The sequence below is a fragment of the Epinephelus fuscoguttatus genome, linkage group LG2, assembly GCF_011397635.1.
Source record: "Epinephelus fuscoguttatus linkage group LG2, E.fuscoguttatus.final_Chr_v1".
NCBI lineage: Eukaryota > Metazoa > Chordata > Actinopteri > Perciformes > Serranidae > Epinephelus > Epinephelus fuscoguttatus.
This window is the reverse complement of record NC_064753.1, coordinates 39430127-39452267: the sequence shown is the minus strand read 5'-3', so window position 1 is coordinate 39452267 and position 22141 is coordinate 39430127. Positions and strand designations below refer to the sequence as shown.

The window sequence follows — 22141 nt, the reverse complement described above, 5'->3', positions numbered from 1 at the left end:
CGTTAAAAAGTGGGCGTGTCATAACGGCCCGTCTCAGACATGTCAAACAGAGTGGGAGAAACACTGATTAATAAGGCGAAGCTACTTTATTTAGTGTTTTTACTGGTTTAACTCACCATATCCGTTTGCTTTTTGGAGGAGGCCACAGCGGATAATTCGGCTCCCGCTAAAACCATCCTGGACGTCTGGACTAGGAATAAGGTGAGTAATGAGTGCACATAGCAGGCACTAGTACATGAGCGGCCCGTCCGCGACAACGTGGCTGAATCCAAGATGTCCACTCTCTTGACCTGTGGACTGAGCCCTCGCGGACTTCAGTTCGTTGTACGGACTGTGACGCATTCACTGTCATCACGCAAAGTCTGCGAGGGCAGAGACTGCACGTGGGTGGTAGACAGTCCTTGAGACTGTTTTAGTTGTTGCCATGGAAACTGTCAACTACTACTGCTGTCATATTCATATATATGTCATATAAGTTGCTTAATAGTGGCTACTAATCTGTCCCTACAGATCTCAAGATATATATATATATATATATATATATATATATATATATATATATCTCCTATGTAGGCCTATAGTGTATACATCTCTATTAGAGTTGTACAGATCAGATACCAGTGTGTTCACCTCGCCTCGCTCTACTCCCGCGAATATTTGTTTTTACTTGCGACATTCACTCGAGTCATTTGCACAAGTCAACACAGTACACAACTTGCGAATGTTGATATAAAAGTACCAAATACAGCCGGAATCAATTTTCAAAACTTACCAGGCAGACCGACCTCCTCACTCACACTTTCCTCTTTCTTGGTCCAAAGCTTATAATTTGGGGGCGTAACGTCATAAAGCTCAGGGTGGCCACAAACAGCTATTAATAGCTTGTCCTCCATTTTCGGAACAACTCGGGACAGGAAAATCTCAACGCTGATAGGCTGCCCCGACACAGCCTCAAGCAAATATTTCGCTCAGTTCAATATTTTGAACTTGCGCGAAGAGGCGAATGACGCGAATTTCGCATGTTCGCTCCATTCGCCACTTCGCGCAATTCGTGCCATTTGCGCCGCCGGCACAAATATGCGTCTATTCGCGTCTTTACATTGACTTTGTATGTAATCTTATCACGCGAAAAATTCACCTTGCGGCTGGTGTGAACACACTGTAAAATGCGGTATCGGGTATCAGGGAGTACAACCAATCTGATACCGCGTAATGCCTTACGTCATTACGCATACTCACGCTACAGGCAAACGAAACGGAAATGGAGCGGAGTTTAAAAAGCATTCTACTGTAGCCTTTAAAATGACTTTTTTACCAAACACCAAAAGTGTGGCTGCACTTTAACCTGTGTCTTGATCTGTGTCAACACTGGATAATAATAATAATAATAATAATAAAAAAGTTTTATGGCATTCATTCTACTATTATGTATTTATTTCTTAATATTTTACATAGAGTTTTAGGAGTTGAGACATACAACAATTAATATCCCATCCATTTTTATTTTACGCGCTGGTATCGGATTGGTACTCAGTATCGGCAGATGCCTAAGGTTCAGGGATCAGAATCGGTATCGGGAAGGAAAAAGTGGTATCGGTACATCTCTAATCTCTATAACAGTGTACATGTGTTCAAAAACAGAAATGTTTTAAATAAGGACAAGATAAAAACTCAGTAAAATTGGGTATTACTTAGAGGACTGTCTTTTGGGTTTTTTCGGATATTTTTAGCCTATTAAGTAGGAGTGGGGGTAAAAATAGATACAGCATAATATCGCAATATTTTGTGTGGCAATGTAGTATCGTCACACAGTGCACAGTCATTATATAAATTATCAATAAATACAAATTAAACTTAGCTTACTTAAACTTATCAAATGTAGCCGACTAGAATAATATAATCTATTGATTTTTCGATGTTAGATGAACAGAGGGAAAACTGTAACTGTGGCCGCAATAATTAAATGCATTTTCATTACCTCTACAGCCTGTACTTATGATGAGGTTGAATAGCCTATTATTTCTGGCCTATGTAATTCAAGTAGCATTTTAATAGGCCTTACTATCAATAACTATTTTACACATTTCAATTATTTATTTTTTTTCAAACACCTCATGTCCATAGTGCAATGAATTGTGGGTTATTAAATCAGTGAAGTCTGGTGAGGTCTGCACCCTTAGTGGACTCTGGAAGTCTGCATAAAGTCCTCTTGAGGCCCCTTGTGGACTGGTTGAATTGTGATTTTGGACAGCCCTCAGCATCCCTAGAATTCCCAGGAAGGTGCCCGCAAAGTCTGCAAGTACAGTAAAGTCCAGGCATTTGGTTTCAGCCGGTTATTTGATGTTTTTACTTGTATTAATCACCTGGTCAGTTTATTTTGGGGAGGAGGAGACCAGTGGACACATTGTCTCCTGGTAAAAACCTCCTGAACAAAGAACTCTGAGGGATTTCTAATCGGGAGAGGTTTAGCTGGTTGCAATGTGCAGTTCCCACCACTAGATGTCACTAAATCTCCCTAAATCTTACACACTGTTCCTTTAGCTGTTGAAGGAAATAAATATGCGAGATTCCTCATCTGCAACACCTTGAATTTTTTTGTTCATATTGATGATTAAAAAGTGTGATATGTCAAGAATAACCATCCTAGTTGTACTATAACAAAATGACACAATACTAGTGAAATAGTATGGTTAATAAATGATTACACAACTCCATACCGGCACATATTTCAATTTAATTTCAATGACATAACGTAAGACAAAAACGTATTTGTGCTCTGTTGAGAACGTTCTTTATTTGTTGCCATGCTTTTTTTTTGGTTTTCTTTCGTGATTTAAATGTCCACGCCAGGCTTGGCTCTTAATGTTATTATCAAAATATGATGTTCCTGGATTGTATCTAACAAATATGTGACAGGATCATCCCATTATTCTGTCTTGTATTCATTTACCAAAACAATTAAAAAAGAAAGAGCCAGCTCATAGAGCAGACTCGTTCACAACTGACACATAACTGATTTTTTTTATATTACTAATAGTGTGCACTGTACTTACTGCTGTGTGTTTGGCACTGTGTGCAGTATTTCTCCCAGGGTGTGTGTCCAAAGTTTATCCAAACTGACTTGCAGTGCTGTGTGTTGTAGGGGTATATAGCAGCTGCCTGTGCCTAATAGGGGCTCACCTCTGTGGGGGCTTTCTGTGCTTATTGGGAATATTCTCTTGACTCTGACTCTGGGCCTGACTGGGTTAACTAGACTGGGTTAAGTATAGTACAATATGCATTATTGCACTTACACTACAAGAAATTTCCAAAGAGGGGTGATGTTTTTTTTTATCTCTTTATCATGTAGAATAGAAACCCACAGCACATTAGGAATGAATTTGTTTGAAAATCCATAACTAGAGAACATTTAAGCCCTTCAATTTACAAATCTTGTTAAAAATAAGTCTGCCAAAAGTCTTGAAAAAATTGGAATATTTAAAATACACTGGCAATACCTGAGCCAAATGACAGGAAGGTAATAATATGACTTCACCACAAGATGGCAGCAAGCTGTTAAATATGGTGGGTTCCCTCAGGTTACAAAGCTGATGGAGTCAGAATAGTAAACAAGAAGGAAATAAAATTCCTAACACAAAACAGACTTGCCATAATTTACTAGGGCAGAAATGGATCATGAATTTAAAGCACACAGCTAGACCAGAGGGTGACCACTGTTATTTACTGTTCTGTCTATCAAAATGAATGTTGACATCCATGCACATTGACTTTCTTTATGAATATAAGTTCTCTCCTTCCGCCTCCATTTTCTTCATGCAGGCGTCTGGTGGAACATGTGAGACATGATGGCTCTTCCTGGTCTGCAGGTTCCTGTATATGCCACCTCCACCCAGTGCATGATGTCTGTTCTTCCATCACCTTTTTATGATGTAAACTGGAAAGGTTACGCTCCTCCAACACCCTGAGGAATCAAACTTCAATGGGTGAGTGCATGCCATGTTCACAGTAGATTATGCAGGTTATAGAAGTGACTCACTTCCTCATGTTCTCTTCATTTAAATTGCAAACTACTTGAGGCTGTGATGTGATTGCTTTTAAGAAATGAGTGGGTCTGGGATTGTTGATGCACTTATTATAACACGAACACATTAATCCTCCAGAGTATGTGTTTCTTATAATGAAGTACAATCTGCCATATTCCTCCTTAAGCCTTGGCAAGTAATAGTACATGCCAAATGTGCACAACTAAGTCCTATCATAGCCCAACGTTTGTGACAGTATTGTCCAGATGTTTTCTCACAGAGATCTGAAGGCACTCTACCCCCACCCCACAACATGCACACAGACACAGGAAATACTATTGTACTAGACAGGAAATGCTGAGAGCGGGGCCTCAGATGATTCTCCTAAAGACTGAGATTGAGAAGCAAAGCGACCACTGAGTGACAACATGGGCGAGTGTGATAAAACCATAATGACTCGCCTCCAATGGATCATTTTTATCTTGTCATTCAGGGTGGATCCCTTCTGTCTTTGTCTGTCTGAGTGACCTTTACTTCAGCATGTGCCGACACTTGCAGTACACACACACACACACACACACACACACACAAGTACGTACATTTAGATGCATTCAACAAAGCCAGTATTGTGGTTTGCAGCCACTAGAGAAGAGTCTCTCACAGCGATGGGAAGTTAAGCCATGGTAACTGAGCCGGAATCTTGGCTTGTCTCTAGCATCCCTCTATTTACACAATTAGTATGACAAAGATGTGTTACTCTGTGAGTGTGGGTGGGTGCGCCTTTGTGCTTCTATACTCATGTTCTTTCCCACTGCTGAATTAATAAAGCGCACCCTCCTTCCTTACAGAGACAAGAAAACATAACAAAAGTACTAAAATTAAGATATCATACTGACTTTGATTCTCTAAGAAAAGACTTAAGACTTAGAGCAACATTTATACTTGACATTTAAAGGTAAAGTTGCAACGTATTTGCATCAAGTTTAGGGTGTGTCTGTGGCTGAAATCAGTATCGTGACATTAATAAGAATATTTTGTGATAATGACATTATATCGCAAAAAGGTAAATGTATGCAAAATCAAATCAAACTGATGTTCTGTGTTCCACTCAAACAAAACTCACATGGATAAAATGGAAAGCTTTAAAAGCTGGTTTCAATGTCACTTTGATAGCAGAATGTGGCTTAATGATATTACAATATGATCATATCATCATAATTTGATTCCACTGAAAGTCGATTAACAGTAATATTAAATGTTTGCCCAAGTTTAGTGTCAGGTTAAAGCAGTGGTTCCCAGCTGGTGGGTCGTGGTCCAAGAGTTGGTTGTGAATCCACTCTAAACGGACTGCGTGTGACTCTCAAAACATGTCAGGTTTCTAATAAGCACACTTTATTTTTGAAGTTCAGTCAATTGCCAGCACAGACTTTTGTTTTGAAGTGTCATTTCTTGTTGTAGAGTGAGTGACTAACGGACAGCTATTTCACAGAGACAGCAAACTAGCTTACTGACATCACCAAACGCAAGTAAGACGCTGAATATATGAAACTTTGTGGACTTTAAAATAATGACTAAGGAGAACCTCATGACTGGACCAGTTGGGAACCACTGGGTTACAGCAGTGTTTTTGAAATGGAGGTACGGGTACTTTGGAGTACTGCAGGGGGTACGGGAGATTTACAAAAACTGATATTTCAAAGATACACTATGGAGAATTTTATAAAAAACAATCTACAGACTCATACAGAAGTAATCTCTCTGAGTTATCACTTACGACCCACTTGAAGTGTGTGGCGGTGTGTTTCTCTCTGCACTCTTCCTGTATTTTCTTATTTTCTTCCTATTTTCTTGCTTGGGATGTTTATAGGCATGTACTCACACAGCTCTCAGGTGAGGGCGAGGTAAACGCCAAATGAGAGTGAATCTGGGGTTGACCTTTACTTTAACACTTTAATAAGTTCATTAAAAATGTAAATGTTAGTTTGATAAACCACCTTTTACATTCAGTATTCCTATTTTCAATGCAACTGCTGCAACAAACCTTATCACTCTTAGGTTTACTTTGTTAACTGTGTGTTTCCTCTAAAAATGTTTTGCACTAGTCAGGATATACTTGGCTGAATGAAATATTTGAAAGTATTTGAAAAGTTTGAGACCCACTGGGTTACAGGACACATGTAGGGACTGGGTGAACAGTAAGGAGACAAACATAATCAAAGCCTGTCCTCATAAATACAGCTTTACAACTTTTACAGTATGTGCATTCTTGTATGTGTATGTTCAGGTCTTCATAATGTTTTCACATATAGAAATAACTAAGTGTGATTTTGACTTAGCTTGCTGCAAAAGTCTAAACTGTTCTTGTCTCCTCCCATCAGTTGCCTGTGTCAATCACACACACAGAGACACACACACATTTATGCACACCGGATGACGTGCAGCCAGCTCCATGCCTGAGGAGCAGACTGCGACACAGCGTCCAACTCCCTCCCTCCCTGTCTCTATTTCTGCAGTCGTCTCCTCTCCTGTCCCAGGCAGCACTGCTCCCGCCTCCTCCCGCAGCCCTGCCTGACTGCTCATCAATAAGCTGTATTAGTCCATCACTAATCATATTGCAAGAGACAGAGAGTGAGAGAGTCGGGCAGCCAGACTTTGTGTGCATCATCAGTGCATCATCTGTGTGTGTGTGTGTGTGTGTGTGTGTGTTTGCATGTGTGCAGTTGGAGGGAGGAGGGAGGGGTGTATCCTAGCGGGGAGCTTTTCCCTGTTGTAGTAACCAACCGCACGCCGGCTGCCAGCCATTACTTCACTGCAGCAGCAATCAGCCCTTTCGTACTTAGTGAGCCAGACACACTAACCTGTCTGTCCCCTCCTCTTTTCTCTCTCCCTCTCTCTGCATATTCAGCAGAGCTGCCCTCCTCTCCTCCTCATCACTCTGCCACTCCTGCGGCGTTGCTCTCTGCTTGAAGGGGACACTGGCCTGCTCCTCACCCACTGATTCTGCATGACTGTCACAAAGGTAAGGACGCTCTGGATGGGGAGCAACTTTCAGGATGTCACCAGTGATTCGGGCTGGCGTTAGATTGGACTGTGAAGGTTATTTAAGGTGTTATTCTCATGTGTGTGTGTGTGTGTGTCGTTGTCTGTGGAGGAGATGAGTTTTTGAGTAGTGCTGGAGTTGCTGGGTAGTGCAAGGTTATCAGGATGCTGCTGCCTGAGAATGTGTGTTAATGTGTGCTCCCATTAGAGATGCAGTCCGGTTATGATGAGAGCAAATCAAATTCTGTGATCACATTCTCTCATCTGCAGCGTATTACAGGCCGGTAACAAGTTATCCTGCATATGAGGAAGTTATCTGTCTGTGTTTTTATCTGTGCTGGAGCTATATAAACTTTATTCAGATGAGACTTGGTGTTCAAAGAAGAAATTCAGTATGAGGCCTGGCGTTTAAAAGCTAAACTGTTTCTTATAGGTGCTGTGATTTTGTGCAAACTCAGTTATCACACTGCATGTGCAAGATTGTTTAGAGATGTAGAGTTAGTGATCATTTTTGGCAGGTTTGGTTGTTCAGTGTGTTCATGTCTATGAATAAGATAACAAGAGCTGGTAAGCAGGTCCATACTGATATGGTGTTTTGTTTGCTAGCAGCTGCAGGGAGTATCTCCTAAAGCCCCACTGGCTTTGACAAATAGTGATTCATGACAGTAATTAACAGAAAGATCGCCATTATGATATGCAAATTCAGGCTCACAGTGGATTTCTAAGCACTTCACATTGAATCATAACTTCATTGTCAGTGTGCTTCAGTCCTATTGTGGCGTCTTCTTGATCCACTGTGGCTTGGATTGTTCTTAATTTGTACATCGCTTTGAAAGAAAGCTTCGGATAAATGAATTAACGTAAAAATAATGTTCAAACAGTCACATTTTAGGGTCTCAGTCCCCATAAATGGATGAAAAGCGGGTTCCCACAAGGAAAGCCACTCAATTTTAGGGTTAAGACTTGGTTAATGTTAGAGTAAGTGCTGAGTTAAGCATGCAGCAATATGGTTAAGATTATGGTTATTATGGTCATCTGAGAATAGATAAAAGTCAGTACTGTGTCCTCAAGTAACAGCGACCAATATGTGTGTATGTGCACAGTCTCAAGCTGATCTTTAAGTTGAAGCCCGCTTGGGTGACTGTTTACATGCACCCAAGTGTGTATTGGTGGTTGCAGTCTGTGCTTAACGCTGCAGCAGCCGGTTAAATCCTCTTAATCAATTAACAGAGGGAGAGCAGGAGAGAGGGACAGACAGAGAAACAGGAAGAGACACAGAGAGAGGAAATTAGCACACCTACTCCCATGTAGAGAATTAACCTGGCCCAAAATAGATGACCTACTGTAGACACAGGACAATGGCCTATTTACTCACACACCTGCGAGCCCCACACAGAAGTTAAAAACACATAATGCTGCATTTCCTGCAATCTCGGACACAAAACCTCACAGATTCACAGACGATCGCTCTCAAAGTACAGTTTCCCTGCCTGTGTGTGAGTGAGATTGTGTGGGAGGTGTGTGTGCTGCTGCGTAGGTGGACGCTCTCCACTACGAGAACTGGAAGAGGAAAAGGTCAGGTGTTCGTGTGTTGGCGCTTAGCCAAAGCCTAAATCTGACTGTAGACAGGGCAGAGAATTTTAATGAATACAGTTGTGATTCTTTCTTTTGTCTTTGCTTGCATTTTGATTTCCTACCTGCAATTATGGAAATGAGGTGAGGAGGAGGAAGGAGTGAAGAAAAAAATAAGGAAAGACAAAAACGCGCTTTGACATTTCTGTATAATGAAAAAAAGGTATGAAAGCACATTACCCAGTGGTATCTAAAAGATGATGGGTGTGTGGGAGAAGCAGAGAGAAAGAAAGAGAGGGGGAGAGTCTAGGGAGCTGTTTTTATGGCAGTGCCTGCCAACAGCATAGAAGTCACCTTGGGAGGGATACAGGACAAGAGCTTCTATGCTGACGGAGCTAAACAGCCCTCTACCCCACAGCACACAGATGCAGACTGACAATATTCTGGAGAGACGGTCCCTGCAAAGCCTGCTTAGTATCAGATCAGCATTTGTGTGGTCTGGCATGGGGCTGGGCGATATGGAGAAAATCAGACATCACAATATTTTTGACCAAATACTTCGACATCAATATTCCAACGATATTGTGGCTTTGACTATTGATGCTTTCACAGAATATTAACACACTGATTCTTGATAAATAATCATCAGTAATGTGGGTAAAGACAAATAATAGATCAGCTAGAACAGTCTGGTTAGTTCAGAAAATTACTCTTTACTATAATGCAGCCTTTAAAACTAGGAAAACACAACGTTTATGATATTACAATATTCAAAATCTAAGAAGATATTAAATATATCATGATATTGATATAATATATTGCCCAGCCCTAGTCTGTCATGGCCTCTCAGCATTACAGTGTAGATTTACAGTGATTTGCAATGGGGTCAAAAACATTTATGCAGTATTGTAGTCATATGGGGACATTACATGTTGGGTTTACCTGACCTTTTACTCCATTCTACTTAACTCAGACCTGTTGTCCTCGTCCGTGGACACTTTTTTGGTGCCATCTAGTGGTAGTCAGAGCACAATACACTAATCTAAAAACAAGATGGCAGCCATCTCTGCCAAGTCAGCCTGCAGCCAATCCCGACACAAAAGTGGACAAGGTCCAAAACCTGGTCACATTTTATGGAAACTTGTTTATTTATGATTAATAGAGTTTATAGTTTGATATGGCAACAAATTTGACCAATTTTAGTGACAGTAACAAGCTAAGATGCTGTCTATCAGGAGGTACATGTTTGAGGACACTGGGACTTTATTACTGTTGACAATGTTTTGTTTTTTATACTCACTAGGTCCTACTGATCCCAAATAGCTGGGAGAAATCAAAAATGTAACCAAAGGGTCATGTTTTAAGGCAAAATAGCAAATGTCAGACTCCCAATCGATGCCAGTATTCAACCAAATAACCACAAAAAAAGAATATAAAAAACACAATTTGGGCTGTTTGGATGCTCCTAGATTGGAACTTTAGCGTCTTCAGATGTATTTGATGTATAGCTCTGGTAGTCTGTATAAAAATTTCTTACCAAAATAATCTCATATAATCATATCAGGACATTTAGTGAAAAACAGTGTTCATTAGCAAATAGTAAATCTTAATGATCAGGAAGACTTGGTGGTGATCCTAGTCTGTTGTGTTCTCAACTTATATTCTTCTTGTTAAAAAAAAAACAAAAAACAAAAAAAACCCAAAAACAAGACCTTCTGGGGAAGAGGTATTCTTTCTCAACCTTTCTCCATGATAAATTTAAGCAATATTATACAATAGTGAGTGCTGCCGTACTGAATATCAGCATGGCAGTGATTCGGTCATTGGCAAGAGGTCGCAGGCTGAGTGCTTAAGTATTTGGCGCTTACTAGAGGGACATCTGAGTGGCAGCAAGATAAATCCCCCCATGGAGCCCAGACACTGGTGGAGGTGGTGGTGGTGGCTGATGACTCTGAGGCTGATGGCTGATGAGGCTGATGAATCCAAGAAAACTAGGCAGTGATAGAGAGCTTGAAGGTGAGCATGGATGCAGCATGAAAGAACCACAGGCAGAAAAAGAACCATTTTTAAAACAAGAAGCAGTAAGATGATAAACTACCGGAGAAGGTCTGTCGCTGTGGTATTGGTTGATTGTGAATCAACTGTAGAACAGCTGATGACTCAATTGTCAGCCATGGACACTGACAGCTAGAGATAGAGGGTGAGCATGTGTGCAAGGAATGAATGGCAGGGGGAGAAAGTGAAAAATTGCAGCCTAAGCATGAAAAGTATAATCTTTCTGACTGAGCTTTTGCTAGAGCGTTATATCTAAAATTGTTAAAACTGATAGGCATGGAGGTTTATGGTGCTCAGGGTGCCATATCAAACATTTTCTTCGGAGGGGTGCAATGGTCTAAAAAGCTTGAGATATTATCAGTCTTGAAATGTCATTAAGATGTGGCTGTATTCTGTGTGTGTGTGTGTGTGTGTGTGTGTGTGTACTATTTAACATAAAGGAGTCCAGCTGACCTCACTGTGATGGACAGATCAACAACAGAGAGACAAACTACTATTCACTCCTCTTACAAAACGCTGACAGTGAAAATAGGTCATTGGACGTTTAAATCCATGGCCTTTGCTTTCAAACATGGCCTTACTGCTCTGAGTCCTCTGTGAGACGGACCATAAGCTCTTTAGCTTTTTAACACAGACACTTCAGTCTACTGGCAATCATTTCTTTGGGCCTGAAGGCTGATCCCATATATTGCTTCCAAATATCATAATGCAGCAAATTAATGCAGCAAATAATATGATTTGTAAAATACCTGAGGGTAATGCTTTCCCTAAACGATGTTATTATTCTGTGGGTTTATCAGCATAACCAACCCTCTGTGTGCAAGTATGTCAGATACTGCCACAGTGCTTGGACAAAGACTTTAACAGTGCTGAAGAGTTGCTAAGGAGATGCAAGATGCACATCTTAATTGAGTTTCCATGAATCAAATACAAATTCCTGCAAGTATAAAAACATTTTTTAGAAATATCTGGTCTTTTTTTCAGCATTATTGCCTTTGTTTGTTTGAAAGTACATCACAGAGAGGCAGAAATGGAAAGTGGAGTTGCATTGCGTCCTCCTAGTCCAGGGATTCTTAACCATGGGGCCGCAGCCCACACTTGGTGTAGATTTATATCCACATGATAAATAAATGTTTCTGTGATGATCACATTGTATCATGTAATTTATTTGATATGTTTTTAGCTTATTAATTGGAAGTAGATTTGATCTAGTTATTGAATACAAATCAAACCAAGAGCAAGATCAATTAAATGTTAATATCTGAATGGGCCCCGGGCCACGTTGTACTAGAAAAGTTGGGCCCCAAGGTCAAAAAGGTTAAGAACCCCTGTCCTAGTCTTTCAACCACTCAAACTGCTCTCACACTACATGTCACATTCACATGCACATTCATACACTGGTGACCAAGGCTAGCATACAAGATGTTACATGCTACACAGTTAAACATTCGCATGCACTTACACCATGCCATTGGGAGTAATTTGTGGGTCAGTATTTGCCCAAGGATACTTTAACTTGCGGACTGAAGGAGCTGGGGATCGGACAACTGATTTTCCAATTAGTGGACGACCCTCTCTACCTCCAAGGAAACAGTAAGAGAAAATGAGCATGATGTGCAACACAGGCCTTTATCTCAGTGATATTACCATTACTTCTATGTTTGTCTGGCCCTCCATGACACCCCAACGTAGACTGTAAAGATGGATGTAGCTACCATGACGTCACCCATTGTTTGTGGACTCCTGTTTTAAAGCCTCGAGTTTGGTATTTCAGTCATTATTTTGCTTTTTGGGAGCCAGAAGTGACCATATTTGGACAAGAGGGTGGAGCTGTGGAGGAGTGAGGGGTGGGTCTGAATCATAGACTGTGGCAATGCCTCGCAGACAGCCTGTCAGTCAAAGTAGCCTTGTTATATAAAAGTTATATAGAAATTCACCCTGTACAGTTGTCATAAATGTTGACATATGGAGACCAAAACAGTTCTTGTACCAGGCTTTAAACATGTTTATTTCTGTTGTAAAGTCGGGCGCGTTAACATGGGGGTCTATGGGGACTGACTCGCTTCCGGAGCCAGCCTCAAGTGGCCATTCGAGGAACTGCGGTTTTTTGCACTTCCATGTTGCCTTCATTTTTCAGCCTCTGAAGTTGCAACTTGCAGCCCACAAATGATTATTTTAACTCAGTATTTGTATTCTGAAGCCTGTATTGCAAAATTTAGCCACAGTCAACAGAAAACCCTTTGACCTGTCTTTCTCAAAAGGTCAAACTGGTTATTTATCCATGCTATATGCTAAAAATTGCATTGTGTTTACACACTGCTTTTTCAGTTTTGTTTAAGCTTTTTACATCTATCTTCTTGCAGATACAGTACTTAAAGCTTGCTTATTTGCAAAATAGTCATACTTGGACTGTTCCTGTGACTGTGATGTGAAAATAAGTTGGATATTGAAACGAACATGTAAGATAAGAAAGGACAGAACTTCATTTGTCCTGATGGAAATTGTCATACAGCAGTTGCAATACAAAGTTGCAGGAGTGCAAATACACAAGGACTAAAATAACATAGTAAAATAGACAATGTATATAAAATATAAAATAAAAAATATTGCAAATATGAACAGTGAGGTGCTTAATATAAAACTAACTAACAATAAGGTTAGCAATGATTGGGAAATTTGCTGTACTTCAAAATAAAGTGTGTTTATTACAAACTTGAAGGTAGGATCCAATATATACAATATACAACAGTATGATATGGATGATATAGTGTGGTTCCTCACAAATATATTGTATAGTTCAAGAGTGCACCGTTAACAGAGAATGTTCATGATTATGTTCATGCTACTTTCTTAATGTGACTTGTGATTTATGTGTTTTTAAGTGAGACGCTTGGTGCTGCACACAGCATGCTGCTCTCAGTGGTGTTGCAGAAAACTGCCAACACAGCGAGCACATCAGGGCACAGCATGGGGTTATTAATACTATATCTGGACACTCTGTTCTCATTTGCTTTGTGATTGCATGCATGTCTGTGTGTGCATGAGTGTGTGGACGTGGGTGGGAGGGCACAAGTGTGAGTTGGCAGACACATAAAGTGTAGGTGGGTGGATAACTTCCATTACTACTACTAAATCTGTACACAGTATTAGAGATCTTGTGGTATCAGCAAAAGGATGAACCTGTTCATCTGTTGTCTTTTGACCTGAAACTGTGTGAATATGTGTGTCTCCATCCTCAAGGCTGTTTCGGCTTCATCTCAAAGTAGCTCAATGAAGCCCTGCAGTTCACAGCTGCTCCCTTATATAAGATAGAAATGGGAAGAGCAAACTCATACAGTGAAACTAGTCAGCTTTCAGTTTGTTCAGTAAAAGACCACTTGTGTCCTCCAACAACACGGGGGCAACGAAGGCTAGCTCTAGCATTGATCGCTGCCCCGAGTTACCTTCCTGTCAGTTTTAGTTTGGTCTCAGTCCACAGGGCTCAAGGGAGAAGCATAATGGCCACAGCAGGATTTCCCTGTGCAAGAAACTGACCTCTCCAGAAGGCTGAGGTCACTCAACCCTCCGTCTGCCAAATGACCTCCAGTCAGAGGCGTTTAGAAATAAAAGCACGGAAGCACCGAACTCTGCTTCATATTCAAACTGATTTCTGAGCATCCAGCAAACCATCAAACTGTGCCATAAAGCATAACAGCAAGCCGCCAGCTTAGAAGAAGTTGCTCAGAGCATTGGGTCTGATCTTTTGAATACCCCTTTGATTAGAAAGCTGTGATTTGCACGGCAACCCCTAAAATGGTCCAGTTGTTTTTGGTTGGATACCACAGAAAGAGCAGTGTGCCAGGGTTGGGGAGGGGGGTGGGGAGGAGGACAGAGGGACGCTGAAGGAGGAGAGGAGTGACTGGGATGAGGAGGGGGAGGACTGGCCTTTACAGTCCCCCGTTTTTGTTCCTCCAGACACCAGCAAAAATGCTCCCCAGCCAACACTAAAGGGAGATCGTGTGGTGATAAATGATTGTGTGTTCCCAGAGGACAAACCCCCCCCAAACACATACTCATGTGTGTATTACTATACTAGAGAGGACCCTTTATGACTTTATTTATTTTCTGGCTCATAACTCAAACATTAACCATCTGCACTGCACCCCGAACCTCACCCTAATTCTATTTTAACTTTAACCCTCAAACTAAAAGCCGAGCCTTCAATTATGATTTTGCAAATGCTCTACCCATAAAGGACACACCCCTGAATGAATGATTCAAAAGGTCACACTCAGGTATTGTCAAAGATCTGCCCCAGTATTTACTTATTTATTTTTTGTTTAGCTTTTTATATCATTCTGTATCTTTCCAGTTTTGTTCCTGATGTAGCCAAATCTTAAAAGTCCAATTTTGGTTGAAGTGTTTTAGCCTCAAAAAGCTTATTTCCTCCTTCCTTAGGAGAGAACACATCGAGCCAGTCTTAGCTGCTCTGCACTCTTGCACTCTTGCACTCTTCCTCCTCCTTGTAGACCAAGCCCTAGATGGGTTGGGACCAAGCTACATGGCTAAATCCCTTGTTAACTATTTGCCTCCAAGAACACTGCGATCAACTGCCGCTGGTTTATTTGAGGTAGCAACAGCTGGAAGAAAATCATGGCTGCAGCTTTTGTCAGTTACACCCCAAAGCTATGGGACACACTACCTATAGTTATCAGGGAAGCTGGCTCGCTAAATATTTTTTAAAGAAAGCTAAAAACGTATCTGTTCACTTTAGACTTTAACTAGCTCTGACTTTCCTCATACAGATTTGAAATATTCATGTTTGCAGTAAACCAGCAACTCCAGCATGCTGTGAGGTAAAATGATCATTTCTGTCAACGGGCATGGATAACAGCTTCAGTTTCCTGTTGGGAATGGCTGTCTGATGGTGAGGTGAAGCGGTAAAACAATCTTAATATTGTGTAAGCTTTATTTTAGAAGGTTAAAATATGTTGGTGAAGATTCTCAGTCGTCCAGATCGTGGTAATCTTAAGTGCTACACCACAAGCAACTGGACTTGCTTGAGATTATTCTTGTTCTTCTTCAAGAAAGTCAGGCACATCTAATTGCCTGATGCAGAAATGGTCATTTCACTTCACAGAGAGCAAGGAGTTTTTAGTTACCACTGCTGCTGATCGGTTGGTTAGTTTGTGTTGCGTGGCGTTCACAGCAGTAGCATACATTGATTAGCTTCTGTGCCCTGGTACACCCCTCTGCTTCTCCACACTGGGAGTGTGCCAACTGCCATCTACTGTAGGTAATATACTGACTATGGATCTATAAATGTGTTTATACAAATATAATAATATACAGTATTATACTGAATCTCAACGTGTGTTTACCTGGTTAAATAAAGGTTTAATATGTTCCAACTCCAACCTCATATCTTCAAGCTCACACTTTCCTCCATGCTTACACTGCAGGTGATTATCATGTGTGGGTGGTGGGGGGGATCAGCGATGTAACCTACGTCATTGCTTTTTGATAACAGCTGGGTGGAAGATTCTGTTTGGGAAAAAATGTAAAAGAAGGCAGATGTACCCAGCCTTTAATTTGAACCCTGATGAAGAGCTGCTTAGGTCAACATCCATCGTTTTTCTTATTTAGTGTTCACATATTACTGCTGCTCTTCTGCACGAGTGCCTGAAGTTTGCTCTTCTGCACATTTAAAGATTTTGAGGATTTTATGAGCACTATGTACTCACTTCGTCAGAATGTCTTGATTCTGTTGGTCCAACTCTCAGCCCTCACAAAGATAAAAGCGCACACAAACACACATGTACACGCGTGTTCCTCTCCAGCAGAAGCTTTATATTTAACCATGCTGACGTGAATTCTATATAATTCAAAGTAGCATTCCAGCTGTGTTAAGTGTGTTTGCAATTACATATCTGCAAACACCCCAATTATGACGGAGGCCCACTCTGCTCTGATGTCAGGCGCACACATGTGGTTGGAAAGACGTCTGAAAGCCATTTTCAGAGTGTTTATGGTACAGCTTCTGCTGTTAACTGCAGGGCTGTTAAGACTCTTATAGCATAAAACGATTCAAGATATGTTCAGAGATATGAAAGCTCTGACAAATATCAGTGATTATATGCCTTCATAGTGATTTGTCCAATCAACACAGAAAATAAACATTTGCTGTAGAAGAGCTGTGCACATTTACACACACAGATCCAAGCACATCCACACGCAAACTGTCTTCAGTTCTTTACTCGGGGCACCTCGCCCACCATAAATCTTAATTGAGTCTGATTTAGACCACTGGCCATTTGTCAAGCTTAATGTTTACCCGCACGCTTGCACACACACACACACACACACACACACACACTGACAAACAGACAGACACATTGAACCAAGAGCTAAATCTCCAACCTAGCAACCCAAACCTGCTATTCTTGGAGGAGGAAAAAAATACGCAGCAGTTTAGCAGATTAAGAATCCTAAATCCAGAATTAGGCTTTTTTGTTTTTTATATTCACTCTAAATGGAGAGAATAAGAGAATTAACACAGGGGAGAGCCAGTTGTGTGTGTGTGAAGAGGGGGAGTGCAGAAGAAAAGTGTGAGAAAAAGGAGGAAAAAGGGAAATAGTTGTGAGAAAGCCACAGAAAAGCATTCACCGCAGGAAGACATTCAGATCTCATGAGCTCATTGCCTGTCAGAAAGCTTCCTTACCCGGCTCAGTGTGTGTGTGTGTGTGTGTGTGTGTGTGTGTGTGTGTGTGTGTGTGTGTGCGCAACTGTCTGTAAAAACTGTACTTCTCAAATCTTTTGTGAAAAGCCCGTAGTGTATTTCCAAAGGAGTTGGGAAACTCTTCTTTCCGCGTGTCACTGCATAAATCATTCCCTCGCTGCAGATGCATTCACACAGTCCAGACTCTCACATAGTAGGTGACTTTCTCACCAAAGTATGACTTGAATTCATTGCTGAGAGTGCACGGGGGGAAGCTTTGTTGTGGCTTTTGTTGGATAACAGTGTTCATTTTTGGATTGCCCTTTGGGAGGTCACTGAAATAAAGGAGGACGGAATCATGGGAAATTATTTGTGAATGTCCTCCAGTGGAAATAAAGATCCAGGAGAGAGTGACCATTACCAGCATCCCTTTTCCCCTCCAGCTGAGATTAGGTGCACATCCCATCAAATCTGCGTGTGTGTGTGTGTGTAGTCTGTACAATCAGGACATAGGATGCGCTTCCTGTTTGTGGGCCTGGGGACAAAGCAGTAATGCATAGAGACAGATGGGTCTTATACTCTGTATGTGCAGGTGTGTGTGATTGTGTGTAAGGGGTGGATGGTGGTAAAAAGTACTTTGTACATCATGAGAGCCCATTATCTGGTATTTAAACTCAAGTCTGAGTTACATTAAGTGAAAGAAGCTTCAGGAAATATTGCAGGAAATTAATTTCCATCTGAGAAAGCTCATTTATTTCACCCATGTTTGTTTATTAGTTGTTTGTGTTTTGTGCCTCCATGCCAGCGATAGTTGTGACCAGAGGCAAGATGTTTTTGAGTTGTTCGTCCATCCATCTGTCCTATTCTTGTGCAATTTGCAAAAAATGTCAGCTTGTACTCAACGATGAAAGGATTGGACTTTGGTGGTCAAAAGTTACTGTGACCTTGCATCCATCTCATTCTCATGAAAGCAATCTCTCAAGAAGTCCTGGAGCTTTCTCAAATTTGGCACAAACGTCCACTTGTATTCCAGAATGAACTGATGAGAATTTGGTGGTCAAACTTCAAAGGTCACTGTGACCTCACAAAACATGTTTTTAACCATAACTCAAGAATTCATTTGCAAATTATAACAAAATGCCTCAAAATGCCTCAATCCTCAAGCATCTCAGGGTCTTGTTCACAAGTGAGGGTAGAATGGAGCGTGGGATGAATCGGCGGTTTGGCGCAGCGTCTGCATTCATGTGGCCACTTTGCTGGACTGTGGTGGTGAAGAGAGAACTGAGCCGGAAGACAAAGCTTTCGATTTCCTGGTCCATCAACATCCCAACCCTCACCTATGGTCATGAGATATGGGTAGTGCCTGAAAGAATGGGGTTGCTGATAAAAGAGGCCGAAATGAGTTTCCTGGCTGAAGGGTGGCTGGGCGCAGCCTTAGAGATAGGGTAAGGGGCTCGGACATCTGGGCACGTCCAACTGGTAGGAGACCCCGGGGCAGACCCAGATCACACTAGAGGGATTACACATCTCATCTGACCTGTGAATGCCTTGGAGTCCCTCAGGAGGAGCTGGAAAGCATTGCTGAGGAGAGGGACGTCTAGAATACTTTGCTCAGCCTGCTGCCCCCGCGACCTGGCTTCTGATAAGCAGCTGAAAATGAATAGATTATGACAAAATGACATTTCATATCCAAAAGGTCACAGGTCAGCTTCACTGTGACATCATAATATTCTGCAAAACACTTTTCTGGCCATTATTCAACGTCATGGCGCAGGAACAGAAGAGGAGACATTTGGTCAGATACTGAATTGGTGACGTTAATCTTGGGTGCACATGTTGAAACTGCTGATTGTGTAGATCTTCTGTGCTCCTGCGTTGAAGATGTGTGTAAAGCATCCATGTTTTCACAGACATGGACGTAAATTGTACGTACGTCTTGAGTAGTTTGTGGAGGCATATAACTGCAAGGCTATAATTCTAGTGTTTTTAATAATTCATGGGTTTTATGGGAAGAATATCCAATACCAAAAACAAAACACAGGCAGGTAACCAAACAGACATTAATAGAGGAAAGAAAGAAGAATTATTTGGTTACATTAGTGTGGTAGGCCTTAGTATTCATGGCAACAATTACAGACGTGCTGTACCAAACCATCGGATTCTTGTCAAGGTTAGGTTGCTCCCTTCAGTAATTACCCACTGAAGCTGTCCCATTGTTCTTTAACCATATCATTTTTCCAGTTCAATCCTCCAAACATCTTTTCACATGCAACAATTTCCATCATTTGTTCCGTCCACATTTTCAGGGAGTTTTGAGACTCTTTCCAACATCGTAGGATCAGCCAGACACAAGTTATATAGCCAGATGTTAATACTCCCCGCTTGTAATTTGTATATGAATGAAGAACGTGGTATTAAGATTCAGAACTATTTTAAAGGATAACCTCTGAGATGGATTCAAACCTTCTGTGCATCCTTTCCTTTCCCTCTGAGCAGTGCTTCTTTCTCTTATTTGTTCCTGTCTCTTGTCTCCTCTTGCAAATATCCTTCTGGGCCTTTTATGTCTAGTTATATCTGTTTTTTTCTTTCTGTCTCCCACTTGAGGTCCTAAAACTCCAGTGGCCATTACAACAGAGTAACAGTGACACAGGAGGCACTCTTGTCAGATCAGTGTCTGGCTGTAGTACACTGAATCAGATTGAATGGCTCGCAGCAGCTGTAAAGACGTTATTTATATCATACTACACTGACAGCTGTTTTTACGATTTTGTCAACCCCGTTTATATCGGTGTCGTCAACATGCACAAAATATTCCAGTTTTTGCCCTTATTTTGAAAGAGCTAAGCTGTTTACGTGATTAATGAAAAATATTCCACTAATATTTCAGTTCACATGCAACCGTGAATGCTCAGATTAATGTGCCCTAATGTGTTGCTTTTGACGTCAGATTATGGAAAGTGGCTTGTGCCAGGATTTTTTCAGAGTTTCCTACCGCTGGCAGAGTTCTTCGGCCATGTGAACACAGCCTCCCTCTTTTATTCCTTTAACTACATTCTTGAAAGGGGTGACATAACTATATTTGCGCATATCCAAAACTCTCTTGACATCCAAGTCTTTCATAGTGTTTAAAAGTAGGGGTGTTTCTTCTTCTGGTCAAAGTTTTACCTACTATAATTTTGCACACACACCTTTTTCTTGTGGAATTAGGAATTACCGGCCTCTCAGATGTGCTCACTTTGGCTTAACCATCAGATCAAGTGGTCTCAGAAATGTACAAATTCATCAAAACCCAAAGGAACAATGGCCTACATTGTATCAGGGGTGCAAATCTCTCAGCTCCTCATGATTTAATTCGATACTGATTCAGAGGCTTAAGATGCAATTATGAATGTAACCACAATGCACATGTTGACGTCTGTCAAGTGTCACCATCCAATCCACCCACCCCTATGTTGTATTGAAATGGAATCATCCCCAGAAATCTATCTGTCCCTTAAATAGTCACAAAGCAAGTGAGATGATTCAATAAATGGAGCTCCTCAAGTTAAAACTGTCCTGTTCAGTGAAACAGAGGAAGGACTGCACTCTTTATACATTGTGAGAATCACTCCAGTTGCACTGGTGGAGCTGCAGTGGTCAATATATGTGAACGATGCAGTCCATTGCAGCGCCACTGCAGTGAGAATCAGGGTGGTCCATTTTCTCAGTGAAACTGTAGCTGCCCGGTTGGGAGGCTTGATGAAGTGTCATGGAATCCACTTACGTAATTTTATCCCACATCACATTCCCAGGCATGAAGCTGACAATAGCTGTGCTGTATACTGTGCTGTGTTTTCATTTCTTGCATGCTTGTGTAATGTTGACTCACATTTGAGGCATGTTCTATCATCCGTGTGGACACGTAATGTTTTGTGATTTGTTTACTTCTCACACGTGGTGTGGTGGTCAGGTATGATGCACTGTGATGTAAAGCACGGGTTCAAACATGCGACATACCACATGTGAACATCTGCTTCATACTGTAGGCAGAACTGTACTGTACGCTGAATGAGACAGTTTAGAGTTGAGTGAACATAAGAGAGCAATGAGTGGGGAGTGGGGCAACGAGTGAGAGCACATCCACGGCAGTTGATACTGCCACCCACACTCTCTCTCACTCTCACACACACATACACACACACACACACACACACACACACACAGACATCCGCATTTGAGTTCATCAGGGTCAAATTCGTCTCTGTATTTTGCCTACAGGCACTGATAGCAGTGTAAATATAGATCCAGCACAAAATACTTCATTTATTTCATTTCCTCTCCTCATGTGCTTCTTTTCATAGTACATATTTGCTCTCCTTTATATTTAAGATGTGTCTAATTACCAGTCTTCAGTCTATGATCTGTTTAGTGCTGCTGAAAATGCATGAAAAGGGTAAAAAAAAAAGCATTTTAAAGGAAGTTAGTTGCGGTGGTTCACGTTCTGAACTAACTGATGAGCCCATGAGGAGATCACATGAACCATAAATACATAAGCCTCTTATAAAGGCTGCAGTATATGGTGAAAGTGTCTCCACTGAGCTGCAGATAAAGCCTGATGCGTCAGCAGTTTGTTTAAATGAGTTTGGCCAAAGCAATCTGACAAAGGCCTAGTACACATGGACTCAGGTATTTTTGTAAACCGGGTTTTTCCCATCAAAAAAAAAAATCCCATCCACATGCACTGTTTCAAAAAAAATCTCTACTTTTGCAAATAAAA

At 41.2% G+C, this 22141-nt stretch overlaps 2 protein-coding genes across 3 annotated transcripts in view; one reads left to right on the top strand and one right to left on the bottom strand.

Moving 5' to 3' along the window:
- Positions 1-902, bottom strand: part of itga11a (integrin, alpha 11a) — a 117458-nt gene extending 116556 nt beyond the window's left edge. The window contains exon 1 of the mRNA XM_049566144.1: positions 773-902. The gene's annotated coding sequence lies outside the window, so the exon portion shown is untranslated. The remainder of the gene's footprint in view (positions 1-772) is intronic.
- The window catches only part of coro2ba (coronin, actin binding protein, 2Ba), a 78432-nt gene continuing 56366 nt past the window's right edge, over positions 76-22141 (top strand). The window contains exons 1-3 of one of the 2 annotated variants that reach the window (XM_049566179.1): positions 76-201; positions 3820-3983; positions 6928-7041. In XM_049566179.1, coding sequence (XP_049422136.1) covers positions 7027-7041 — 15 coding nt within the window. In that variant the 5' untranslated portion in view covers positions 76-201; positions 3820-3983; positions 6928-7026. Of the gene's footprint in view, positions 202-3819; positions 3984-6724; positions 7042-22141 lie in introns of those variants that run through there. The other variant, XM_049566169.1, reaches the window with a different exon arrangement.